The sequence below is a fragment of the Rhinolophus sinicus genome, linkage group LG11 (genome assembly GCF_036562045.2).
Source record: "Rhinolophus sinicus isolate RSC01 linkage group LG11, ASM3656204v1, whole genome shotgun sequence".
Lineage (NCBI taxonomy): Eukaryota > Metazoa > Chordata > Mammalia > Chiroptera > Rhinolophidae > Rhinolophus > Rhinolophus sinicus.
In genome coordinates, this window is record NC_133760.1 from 66,967,806 (window position 1) to 66,981,682 (window position 13,877).

Genomic DNA, 13,877 nt, shown 5'->3' on the forward strand with positions numbered 1-13,877 from the left:
AGTTGAATGAGAAAAGTAGGTTTCAGAATAATATCTATTCTATAATACCATTTATATTAAGTTTATAAACACACAAAACAATGCTATATATTGTTTGTTGATATACAATTGATATTGATAAACAATATACAGCCAAAGTATTACACGATGAAGGGGAATTATAACCAGCAAAGTTTGGACAAGAAGTTGCTTCTGTGATGGGAGGGAGAGAAGGGACGAAGGGGAATAAATAGAGAAGGGGTACAAAGGGTCTTCAATTTTATCTACAATAGTTCATATCTTTAAAAAATATCTATAGGGTCAGCCAGATGGCTCAGTTGGTTAGAGCGAGAGCTCTGAACGACAGGGTTGCCGGTTCGATTCCCACATGGGATGGTGGGCTGCACCCCCTGCAACTAAGATTGAAAACGGCGACTGGACTTGGAGCTGAGCTGCACCCTCCACAACTAGACTGAAGGACAACATGAAGCTGATGGGCCCTGGAGAAACACAGTGTTCCCCAATATTCTCCAATAAAATTAAAACAACAAAAAAATTTTTTAATGTACAATTTTACAAAATGCTAACATTTGTCAAATTGAGCAGTGAGTACAATTTTGTCTGTAGTCTTCCATCTGTTTGAGAAAAACATTTTTTAAACAAAATTTTGCTCAAATGAATATACAGAGGGTGCCAAAAAAATGTATATGCTGTGTTTCCCCGAAAATAAGACCTAGCCAGACAATCAGCTCTAATGCGTCTTTTGGAACAATGATTAATATAAGATCCGGTATTATATTATATTATTATATTATATTATATTATATTTTACCCGACCTTATATTATAGTAAAATAAGACCGGCTCTTATATTAATTTTCGCTCCAAAAAACGCATTAGAGCTGATTGTCCGGCTAGGTCTTATTTTCAGCGAAACACGGTACACATTATAAGAAAGGAAAAACCCGTATTAAAATTGTAATACTCAATATATACTGAAGACAAGTCATGTGTATACATCTTTTTGGCATCCCTGATATATACATGTACCAGGCAGCAAGAGAAAAATATTTATAACTTTTTGGAAACTCCATTTGTAAAACTATTCTCCTAATAGCTCTTTGAAGTCTAACTCACTCAGTGTGATAGATAGAAACTTTCAAATATTTAGGAACAAACCTGCAGGACAGTGGAGTCTCCTTTTCCCAAACAAGAAACTTCTCATAAAGTGCTGCCTGAGGCACTAAAAATATCTGACTACGTGATTACCAGGGATCTATCCCCTGCCCACATCACCTTACTTTTAAAATCTTTTCACTAACAACTAAATTATTCCCCTGAGTCATTCTTAAGTTTCATCACAGGTATCTATGCAAATTTATACCATGAATGACCTAACAAGCAAAAAACCCAACATTACATCTCTTTCAAGTTTTAACATAATTTTCTTTCTCCGCCCTTCATTCTTCAGTTCCACACACCCACAAAGGACTCAGAATGAGTCCTCCACAGAGATGCAATGTTCCTGGGTCTTCTAATCCCGGGCAGATTTATGTGACTCAGCATGCAGGGAGTGTATTAATTAGTGCCCGGGGGCACTAAGCTGGAACTCTGCATCAGCAGCGTCTAGGACACAAGCTCCTGAGAGAAAGAGAACGACTTTCTACCTAACTATGATGAGTACACAGAATAGAAAATGATGCCCAGGAACAAGCAGTTCCAGAAGCAGGAATTCAAATAAAACTGGCTTTGTAGCATTCACCATTCTGCAGACTCAATCACAACCTGTTTGTTTTTGCTTCGTTCTCTGGCTGTTAGAAGTACCTTAGAGAATATATTTGTCCCTTCTCAAAAAACTATGCAGAACACTACTCAAGCCCCATGGAAATCTGAGGGGTTTTTTTTAGTTTTTTTTTAATAAAACGAAGTGTGCCTGTATTTTTTTTTTAATTAATTTATTTTTTTAAGTCAAGTTGTTGTCCTTTCAATCTTAGTTGTGGAGAGTGCTGTTCAGCTTCAAGTTGTTGTCCTTTCAGTCTTAGTTGTGGAGGGCGCAGCTCAGCTCCAGGTCCAGTTGCCGTTGCCGAACCCGCAACCTTGTGGTTGAGAGGACACGCTCCAACCAACTGAGCCATCCGGGAGCTCAGCGGTAGCTCAGTTCAAGGTGCCATGTTCAATTTTAGTTGCAGGGAGCACTGCCCACCATCCCTTGCGGGAGTCAAGGAATTGAACTGGCAGCCTTGTGGTTGAGAGCCCACTGGCCCATGTGGGAATCGAACCGGCAGCCTTCGGAGTTAGGAGCACGGAGCTCTAACCACCTGAGCCACCAGGCTGGCCCCGAAAATCTGAGTTTTAAGCATTACCTATGGGTTGCCAGTGTGTGTATGTCTCTGTGTGTGGGGGTCTCTATGGTTTTGTAGGGGGGTGGGCCTCAGAGTGTACATGGGTCCGTGTGGGGTATCCCTGCAAGTACATGTAGAGAGACACATGGGATTCTCTCTGTGGGGGTGTAAGTGTGTCTGCTTGTGGGAAGGGTCGGGGTAGAGCGATCTTGAGGGGTTCTGTTGTATGTGGGGGAATCTCTGTGTGTCTGTCTTTGTGTATATGCACCTGTTTCTATATCTCTGTGTTTATCAAGTACTTTATTACAAGTCTTATAATAAGTTTTATTATAAATTTCTATCCTTCCACAAACCATAATCTGATTTTCTTGTCTCTGTTCTGAGGTTTCATAAACGAAACAAAATAAGACCACCTGCTAAGCCAATGTTAGTCAAAATGGGTACAAAAGTTGAGGTTCTGGTAAGTATACACTAATCCAGAACCAGTTGCCTGAGATTCTTAATTTCTAACAAGCTCCCAGGTGATGCCAGTTTGAGTAGCAAGGATCTAAACGATTCCAAACTTACTAAACTGCTTCTAACTATAATTAGACTTCCCATGGAGATTTTCCAAAGTATCCTCCCACTGACACATATATTAATTAGATCAGCTCGAGTGTTACACATCTGACCATAAATTAGAAGTTATCATTCTGTTTTACATATGAATCTCTTGTGAGTTCGGTTTGAATGAGCCAGGCCTAAGAGGTGAATGACCTCAAAGTATATTAAAAGTATAGATTTCTGGATTTGTAACGCTAGAACATGGTAACCTCTCAAAGGTCTGCTACACTGAGAAGCCTGCTGGGTGGACAACCAACTAGTTTTCCTACGGTGATACACCTTGACTTATTTCAGTGCTGACCTCTTCAAACTGCAACAATTCCTGCTTCCAGTATTGCTCATATCAAACTAGACTGTACTTACTTTTTCATTCTACATTCCCCACCCTCTCCTTGAGAGCAAGAATAGTGTTTTGTTGATTTAATAACCCTACCACTGAGCAGAGTTTAGCACAAAACAAACACATAAATGGTTCTTACACAAAAGATGCTCACAATGTATCAGGGGAGAGTATTAGATGAGTATCCAGAAGTAGCAAAGTTGCTTTTCTGCTACTTCTATAGTCCAGTCCACTATAGGCCCTAAAAAGAACTATCATGAGACCAACCATCTTTTCTCCCTATAGAAACAGATACAAATGTAGTAAAAAATTTCTATTCCGTTTCTGTCTTCCAAGGCAGAGTGACCCAAGGCTAGACTTAGTCAAGCTTTATCCAATGAAGCTTTGTTTAAAAAGATACTTTATTTACCAGCCAGGAAAAGAAGTCCTTCTTTAACCTGGAACAGGTAATGTACTGTCAACTTTGAAAGGTAGATGCACACAACGATCTAATCAGGACAAAAATTTTTATCCCTGCAGTCTCATCACACATACTCAATTCCTGGAATGTCTTTTTAAAAAATCAGGTGTCATTTTGGAAAAGACCCACACAATATTTATCACATTTTTCCAACTTAGTATAACTGCGGAAGGTAAGTTCCTCTGTAGGCCATTGCTGCACAGGATATGTATTTGAGATATCATTGAGGCTCCAATTTCCATCAACATATAATCTAGATCCACTTAACAATAATAACTATGTTTACTTTAAACAATAAAATTTGCTAAAATAGCAAGTGCTTCTGTGAATAATTCATTATAAGCAAGTTGATACTACCAGGATGGCAATTTTTAGCATGATTCTTGAGTTAAATACATACACTCTTGAAACAAAAGTTACTTCTACATGTCCAGCTAAAAGTTAAGTAAGAAAACAGTTAAGAAGAATAAGTTAAAGAGAAAGAAACTGAGGGACAGCCGGTTGGTTCAATGGTTAGAGCGCAGTGCTTATATCACCAAGGTCGCCAGCTCGATTCCCACATGGGCCAGTGAGAAACAACGGCTTGAATTTGGAGCTGAGCCGCCGGTGGGTGGCCAGTTTGCGCAGTGGTTAGAGCGTAGTGCTCATAACACCAAGGTTGCCAGTTCGATTCCCACATGGGCCAGTGAGCTGCACCCTCCACAACTAGATTGAAGACAACGACTTGACCTGGAGCTGATAAGACCTGGAAAAACACACTGTTCCCCTATATTCCGCCCCTCCCCCAAAAAGAGAGAAAGAAACAGAACAAACCCCAAACAGTAAAATATTAAAATTTGGGGCCAGCCCGGTGGCTCAGGCAGTTGGAGCTCCATGCTCCTAACTCCGAAAGCTGCTGGTTCGATTCCCACATGGGCCAGTGGGCTCTCAACCACAAGATTGCCGGTTCAACTCCTCAAGTCCCCAAGGGATGGTGGGCTCCACCCCCTGCAACTAAGATTGAACACGGCACCTTGAGCTGAGCTGCCTCCCAGATGGCTCAGTTGGTTGCAGCGCAGGCTCTCAACCACAAGGTTGCCAGTTCGATTCCTCGAGTCCCTCAAGGGATGTTGGGCAGCACCCCCTGCAACTAAAGATTGAACACGGCACCTTGAGCTGAACTCCCAGATGGCTCAGTTGGTTGGAGCGTGTCCTCTCAACCATAAGGTTGCCAGCTCGACTCCCGCAAGGGATGGTGGGCTGTGCTCCCTGCAACTAGCAATGGCAACTGGACCTGGAGCTGAGCTGCGCCCTCCACAACTAAGACTGAAAGGACAACAACTTGACTTGAAAAGTCCTGGAAGTACACACTGTTCCCCAATAAAGTCCTGTTCCCCTTCCCCAATAAAATCTTTTAAAAATATATTAAAATTTATTTGGAGACAAATAGAGCTATCATACATTACAAATAGTCCCTATCTTACATTACAAAAAAAAAAAAAAAAAAATTACAGATGGATTGAAGACCAAAACATATTAATGCAACCATAAAAACAGTTGAAAAAAGCATAAAAGAATTTGTTTATAAACATGGGGTAGGAAAGACCATTCTAAACCACAAAATGTTTAATTAAGCCATAATGCAAAAAATTGGCCAATCTGACTACATAAAATCTTTTTAAAATCATAAACAAAGCTATAAGTCAACAAGAAAAAGAGTAGGAAAAAATGTTGGTACATATACAGAAAGAATTAATATCCAGAATATATAAAGAATTCCTACAGCCTACATGAAAAAGACAAGAGGAAGGCAGAAATTCGTTAATGAATAAATATGAACAGGCAATTACAAGAAAAAGAATATAAATTGCCAATATATGCTTGAAAATATTCTAATAAGCAGGAAAATGCTAGTAAAAATAACAGTAAAAGAGTTTCCTCATAAAATATATAAAAATATCCAGTATTGGTGAAGGTGAAAGAGCTATCTTGTATACAGTTACTTGATGTGTAAAGTCTGTATTTTTTTAAGGCAACATGACATTATGCATTAAGTTTAAAATGTAGATATCTTTCAACTCCAAAATTCTACCTTTAGGTGTCTATTCTAGAGAAACACTTATAACTACACAAAGAGAATGTACACCAATAGTTACTACAGCACAGTTTATAAAAAAAAAACAAATTAAGTTAAACATGCATCAACAGAATGGTTTAATAAACAACAATGGTACGGACTTAGGAAATCAATTCAGCAGTTAAAAATAATGTGATAGATATATATATGTACTGATATGTAAAAAGCTTCAAGACATGCTGTTAAGTAAAAAAAAAAAAAAAAAAAATGGAATCCCGAAACAATGTATACATAGGATGCTTTTATTTATGTACAAATTATAAAACTATATATTTTTCTATGTACATCTATAAATGTAAAGTCAGAGAAAAAAAAGTCAAGAAAGACAAATTGAGAGTAAAGATTGCCCCTGGAGAGGGGAATGAGACTGGCTGCAGGCCAAGGAAGGACTGCTTTATTAGATTTAATTATATTACAAAAATATATGCAAGTATTACTTGTGTAATTAAAAACAGTTTTTTAAAGAAAAGAAAAAAAGAATGTAAATACCGTTTTACTAATATGAAGAAAAACACATTATTTGGAGATTGGACAGGGAGATACAAAATGCCATTTTGAACACGTTAGTTTTGAAGTCCAACTGCAAGGAGACAGCTGTACACACACGAGAATGGCATTCAGAAGAAGGGTCTTCGCTAAAGAAATCATGTGGGGAGTTTTTGGTATGTAGATGATACTCAAAGGGGTAGGAATGGTGTGGGTGACAGGGGGCCCAGGAGCAAGGAGAAAGGGCCAAGGAAGAAGACTGAGAAGCAGCCGGCAGACAAACAAGAGGAAAACTAGGTAAGAGCAGTGTCTGGGAAGCCCAGAGAGGAGACTATTTTGGTACGAAGTCTGTGTCCGATGTTGCCAACAGGTCTGATATGATGAGGGCTGAAAACCAGACGGCCATGTTTCCCAATCTGACAGCATTAGCAACTTTAGCAACAGGGCTTTGCGTGGGTTAACGAGTGCGTGAGAAAGAAAAACGTGTACACAGCATGTAGTGAAAACGCCTTTAAGAAGCTTAGCGGTGAAGGAGTAGAAAGACAAGAGCAGCAGAAAGGAAATATTGGGGGTGGGCGGGGCAGAGGACAGGGTTTTCAAAATGGAAGCGATTCTAGCACGTTTGAATATTGCAGGAAAGGCTCTAGTAGAAAGAGGAAATAACCAAAGGAAGAAGTTCTTCAAGAAGAGGAGAGAATGTGATTAGAGCACCTGTGGGAGGGGCTGGCCTTTGATAAAATGAAGGGCATTTCCTCTCAGGTAACAGGCAGAAAGGAGTAAACGATAAGGCCCAGAGGCAAGCAGGTTTCCAGATTTGGGAGGTACAGAGATGAAGGAATTCCCTTGTAGCTTCTGGTTTTATAATACAGTATAAGGCGTATCGCTGGTTCAGAAAGAAGAACACATGAAAGATGAGACATAGAGACGGCATGAAATCGTCATTTCTAGTGAGCGGGAAAGCAAACTTACTAGAGAAACATCACATTGCTAGGCAGTGCTGATTACGCATAAGAGGCTGACGATTATGAATTTGTAGTGACTCTCATCTGCCTGCTTTTCTCGTTTTTCTCTAGCAACTTTCAGCTCCATGGACGCAGACAACTGAAAAGGCAGATGGTTGGGTTCAACCAGTACATCACTCAGAGTTCCACTCACAGAAGGCAACTCTGACTGAATTAAACAGAAAATAAAATTTACAGAAAGGACACGAGGTAACTTGCCCTGCGTCAGCACTACACTGCTAAAAATACCACCCAAAATCATATACAAACTGGGCCTGGGAAAGACATGTTTGCTAATGCCACGCAGGAGATACTGCAGCTTAGGCTGCACCGCTATAATTCTGGCACCAGGTGCCACACTAAAGCACCCCCACTGGTGCCCCTATAACGTGATCTTGCTGCTAGAAGCTGGTGCTACCTGGGGATTTGCTGACAACTGAGGGGCAAGCTGTAGACCCTAAGATCCGAAAGTTGACGCAGAGTGGTCTTAGCAGCAGCCTCGGTGCAGCAGCTGAAGCAGCTTTCACCCAGGAGTTTGGTCAGAGAAGTAGGGGGTTGGCAGTGTGGTAAAGCCTCCCAGGGTTACTTACTATGGGCAGTGTTTCATGTCACTAATCCCAATGGCATCACAGCTTGGCAAAGCCTGGGGTAAGTTAATTATTCTCTTTGAGCCTATGTTTTCTTACCTGTAAAATAATCATATTCATCTGATAAAGCTGTTACAATTAAATGCGAGGAGACAGATAGATGGATGCCAGGCAAGAGGAAGTATCCAGTCAGTGGTAGCCATCCGTGAAGTCATAACTGAAGCCAAGAGAAGAGTTTCCAAGGAAAGGTAACCAACAGTAGCTAGCCTTTTAGAGTGACAGGAGGTTCACACCGGAGCACTGCAGGAGATAAGTTTGTCGGGAAGAGGAAACCAAGTTTGGTCTCAGGTTATTAACTTTCAATGACAGTTTTGCAGCATTCATAAAGGCTTTAAGGAAAAGCCTGATTTATAGTCATGGAAATTCCACTAGCAGCTCTAAAACTTCTGTATCCTTCCTTCATATAGGCTCTGAGCTAAGAAGAACCAGATGCCCCAAACAGATAATTTCCACTTGAAAAAAAAAAAAAAAAGAGTAGGAAATCACCAGCTACTAATGCAGCGTCCAGAAGGAGAGTGGCTAACTGAACTATTGCAGAATATAGCTGGGGGGAGAGGGACTGAAAATCATACACATCACGTCTTAAATTATTTAATTTAATCAGAACAGTTTTAGACTTAGAACTGTTACAGAAGAAATTTCAACCTACCACTTTCTCCACGGCTCAGCTCTCACCAAATGTCGGGCCATAGGTCATTCAGACTATAAAAAGCTCCTACGAATTCCATAGAAACCTGATCAAGCTTACTAAAGCTCCTATTGGGTAAATGGAATTTCAGCTCCTCTAATTGTGCATACCACCTGAACACAATGGCAGGCGGCAGACCAGGGCCACTGCCGAGATTGTTCTCCCACCCACCTCAGTTGTACCTCTCTGAATGATTTGAAAAGAATGACCAGAAAGAAACTGCATATTCTTTATAAACTCAACTTGGCAAAGAGTGTGAATAAAGACTCCAACAAATGTCTTCTTTTTTTCCCTTTCATTGTGGGGGAGGGGAGCATTTTCAAAGAAATCATATAATAAAGAAACTCACTCTCCCTTTTTCGTGAACTCTCTCTCCTTTTCTTGAATTAACTGGACATTAAGTTCTTCCCCAGGACATCAACTACACAACTGCAACTTCAGCTCTTACCAATCTCCGACTACAGTTTTAATGTTCAGTCTTTCCCAGGTCCAAGGAGAACACAATTCGGCTTTCTCAGAAGTTTCATAAATGTTTACATAAATATGTAAGACCATTAAACAAGCTCAATAAATAAAAAGAAAGTACCTGTTAATGAAATAACAAAACATCCTCACACAAAAATACACAAATTAAGGTTGAAAAGGCTCAATCTGAGTTTTGAACAGAGAAATATTTCAATTGAAAAGCAATGGACTTTTGTCTTCAACTCAAACAGATTAGAGTTCTGTCAGCTCCAGCCACATTACTAACTGTGCAACCTTGAGACAAATTCTTTTATTTCTTCACCCCTCAATAAAACCAGGATAACCCTATCTATCTCTAAGGGCTGTTGAAAGGATGAAATAAAATAGTATATGTAAAACCCTAATTCAACGCCTGGTACACAGCAGGAATATACAACAGCACGCTTCCCCTTCTAACTTGCAAACGGTTTGATTAGAGATGGATTCACAGAGAAGGTGGGACTTAAAGAATAGGGACAGTTAGCTGGACAGGAAGGGGGAGCATATTCCTCGGGTACTCGTAAGAATTAATTTCTCAGATGATCAGTAAATTACTAATGTGAAAATGCATCATTGCATCATTGATCTTAAAATGCTTTCTCCATATAAGGTGCTCTTCTTCTTCTCTTCTAATTTTACAATTCTTTGAGGTTCTACATTTGTGCAAATTTCTTTCCACTGTCTTCCTAAAGCCCTAACTCAGACCTGACTTTGCTTTGGGGTGACCTAAGCTTTAAGCCAGACACAAATACCTTCGAGTTCACAAGTATTTTGAAAGACTTCTGGGAGAAGACCAGAACCCAGCATCTAAGAAGTTAGAAAAAATCAGCGCGGCGTAATGAAAAGGACACGGGCTTTGGAAACAGACAAATGTTGAAGACAGAGGTTTAAGTCCTACCTCTGCCACTTTCTAGATGTATAACCTTGGGCAAAGCACTTTACCTCTCTGGACCTCGTTTCCTTATTTGTAAAAGGAGATAATGCCACCTATATCTCAGTGTGTTGTTGTCAGGAGGAGAAGAATGCCTATAACAATTACTGGCATCTAAAAAGCCAATTAATGGTAACTCTTAGTAGGTCGATATGCCAATTGCCTTACTGAACATTTTGCAAGGCTGTACTTTCCTAACTGGCAAATGAAGTCACACAGTTCCCACATTCCCATGCCTAGATCCAAAAGGTTCCATTTTTGTAATCTGTAATTAACCAAATCAAGAGCTTAAAGAATCCAAGGCAAGAAAGAGCTAACATGGCTCAACTCATTCTCTGCTGACAGCAACAAAGCCAGTGCAAGGTGGGTACACTTGCCAAAAAAATAATAATAATCTGCTTGAACATGGTCATTACCGATACTGACATAAGCACAAATCAGCTGCGGTTCTTGAGTAATCAGCCTTGTCAGAAAGTTTCAACTTTTCTGAAACGAATCCTCTTCTGCCTTGTTTTCCCTGCTGTCCTATGACATTCCTATTTCCCCATTTTTAAGACACAGGGAAGAAATCCTCTCACCTTTACTATTCCAGTCAGTGTGGAACTTAGCTTCCCATTTCACAAATCACTTCTTAGAGAGATTTTTGATTCATTAAATTCACTTGATGTGAGCTTATGAAGAAAGACATTATATACAGACATATCAGAGCTACAATGACAAGATCTGGTCCCCAGAGCACAAGTTACACAATGTAACTTGTGCCAAAGATGAGATGTGACTGAGTAACGTGCACACCACGGGTTCATTCCTGTTAACTACTGCACTTGGGAATTCTGGCTCTTGTAAAAAGTTTATTTCCCTTGTGTGGCTGAGAAGAGTAATGGAACTAAGAAAAATGATGACAGATACATGAATAGAGTAAGGGAAACCATCAATGGAAATGTGACTTAAGATAAACAAGCTTGTATGTAACAGTTACAAAATAAAAGCAACAGTTACCAATTACATAGCCAGAGGCAGCTATTTCCACCCCAACAGTCTCTCCATACACTATATAAAAGCAGAAGGGAGTCAAGGTTAGAATGACTAAATAAGCAATCTAAGAATCAGGAAAGGCTCAACAAATCAAAATGGGACACTGTAGTCTCTTGGTGAGGTGACTTTCAACTTGAGGGAAAGAAGGGCACTCTCGTGCACTGATTTTAATTCAGCCAATTAAATATCAAGAAAGGTAAAGACTATTCAGAAAGAGCAGCTCGCAATGCCTTTAGTTAGGTCATATAACTGCATCCTTGCCCAGAGTTTCACCTAACTTCCAGCAGAGAAAGTTGTTGTTTTTTGGTTGTAATTAACATTGTAAGGCAAGCTCAGCCCTGTCTTCTTCCATGGCCTTGAGGTGCTGAGTAAATCTAGAATTATGGAACCCACATTTTGATGCTGAAAAAACAGGAAGAAGGTGGTTCAGCAACAAGGAAAATGGTCAAGAAGCCCATCTAGAATTAAGAAAAACAAACCGGTATGCTGGCCTGTGATTTCTTAACTTCTTTATATAGAATCTATTGAACTGTGTGTCCGTTTCAGAGGAGGTCACAGTGGCATGCACTTAAGCTATAATGGGAGGAGAAATAAAATCAATTCTCAGTAATAGCTATCATTGCTTAAGCTACTACTACATGTTGCAAGTTCACGCTAAAGCCCTCTACAAATATTTCTAATCCTCAATCCTCATTTTACAGAAGAGGAAACTAAGATTTAGAGAATTCGGGAATTACCCAAAAGCTAGTGGGAACACCTGGATTCAAACTAGGTTTGCCTGACTGTAAATCCCATGTCCCAAAAACAATCTGTTAAATACTCTCAAGAGATCTAATCAAATTACAGATTTGACACAAAAAGACCCTTCATCACAGAGAAAAGATTTGGCCAAAGTTAGAAAGCAACTGAACTAGTCAGAAACATGTTTCTGATTTCCAGACTCATCTCTAGGTACCACCAGCGCCGGTGCCCATGCTGGCTCTCTTTCCTCCCATAATTCCTCCCAGGAGAGCTTCATACTTCAAATGACAAAGACACAATCCCCACAGTCCTAAACCATCATTCAATACATTTCTTCTGACATCATTTGTTGATCACCTATATCTGGGTAATCAGAATGAAAGGGTTATCTGCTTTATACTTTAATAATGAGGTCATTACAACAAAAGTTAGGCGGGACCCAAGGTTCCAATTCAGCTGGGTCCTACACAGTGAAACCGATCCAGACTTCACATCACTTCAGGGCTGGTGCTGATAAAGCAATTCAACATCATTCACAACAATAATAATAAAAAAAATCACTGTGTTCACATTGCACCTTGGCAGTTAGAGCCACGATCCTTTTGATAGGTTCCACATCTCTGTCTTTTCCAATATTTGCTCGTTTTCTGTCATTTCGCTTTGCGAAATGAGATACAAGCATGGCCATCGCCAGGGAACGACAGGAGTATCATACTCCACACTTACTCCTTGGTGTTCCCAGGCTACTGCCTCTTCAACACTACGTGTGTCTGAAAGAAGCTGACAGCTGAGACAGAAGGCCCCACAATGATCACCTTCTCCAAAAGTAGACGCATTTCTGCCTAACACTTTCAGATCACCGTAAAGGAAACCAACAAAACCACCGTTCTCTTTCATACTAGATAGCCAGCTCCTAAGCGGAGAGGACAAACCTCTGAAGAGTGGACAGAATCTCTCCATTACCCTCCTACATGCAGGGAAGATGCACGGCTATCGCGGCGTCTGGAGTGAGGGGCCCACAGCATCCGTGTGGCTCTACGGAGGCGGCTGACCGTCGTCTGCACAGAAACCAGACCCCTGAGGATGTCAAATGCGAGGTGACTCCTGGCTTACGCCTACGACGGTCAGAAAAGACCTTCCCGTCCCTATTGCTGGGGAAACCCGCCTAAGCAGTAAGGATTTTCTATACCATCGGGGGCTTCTCCCCGATAGTCTGGAAAAGAACACGGGAGGGTGTTGGGGGCGCAGAGAAGGGCAGCGTTAGGGGCCTGTCTCCTCCCCGCCCATCCAAGTAGTAGGGGAGAGCACTACCTCCATGTTATGCACAGAGAAGTGCGGCTGTGGCGCCCGGAGTCTTCGCTCCCCAGCACTGGGGCCCGGTGGGGGCATCTCTGAGGGTGGGGTAAGGGGACAGGGGGTCTCTCTGCTCCCGCGATCAAAAGGGAGGGCGTGGAGAGCGGTGCAGCGGTGCCGAGAGCATCTTCGTGCGGTCCCCCTCCCTCCCGCTCCCTCCACCACAGGCATCCCGGCCCTGATACCTTCTTGACGGTGCGCGGCGCCTCGGTGACGGTGCCATCGGGGTTGACCAGGGCCTCGCCGCCGTCGCGGTGCCGCTGGTGCTGGTGATGAGGGTCGCTCCGCTTCATCGCCGACGCCTGAGGCACTTTCCCGGCCGCGGGGCTGGGAGCGGCGGCGGGCCCCGAGCCCGGGCCAGGGGCCGGGGGCCGCTCCGCCGCGGGAGCTGGAGCTTCGGGGTCCCCGCCGCCCGCCGGGGGGGCCATGGCGCTCACGGCCACCGCGCTCAGTCCCAGTTGTGGCTCCACCTCGGAAGGGCTCAAGTCCTTCAGCTCCACCTCAGGCACCTTCGCGGCGGCCGCCGCTGACACGACCTGCACCGACATCACCGCCGCCACTGCAACCGCCGGCTCAGACTCCTGCTCCGGCTCCCGCTCGGCCCCGCCTCCTGCCTCCCTTCCCCTTCCCTCCCCCATGCCCCCACTCCTCC

At 42.2% G+C, this 13,877-nt stretch overlaps 1 protein-coding gene across 2 annotated transcripts in view; it reads right to left on the minus strand.

Moving 5' to 3' along the window:
- The window catches only part of AHCYL2 (adenosylhomocysteinase like 2), a 135,817-nt gene extending 121,991 nt beyond the window's left edge, over positions 1-13,826 (minus strand). The window contains exon 1 of one of the 2 annotated variants that reach the window (XM_019751438.2): positions 13,411-13,826. In XM_019751438.2, coding sequence (XP_019606997.2) covers positions 13,411-13,773 — 363 coding nt within the window. In that variant the 5' untranslated portion in view covers positions 13,774-13,826. The remainder of the gene's footprint in view (positions 1-13,410) is intronic. The other variant, XM_019751447.2, reaches the window with a different exon arrangement.
- Positions 13,827-13,877: the final 51 nt, after the last annotated feature.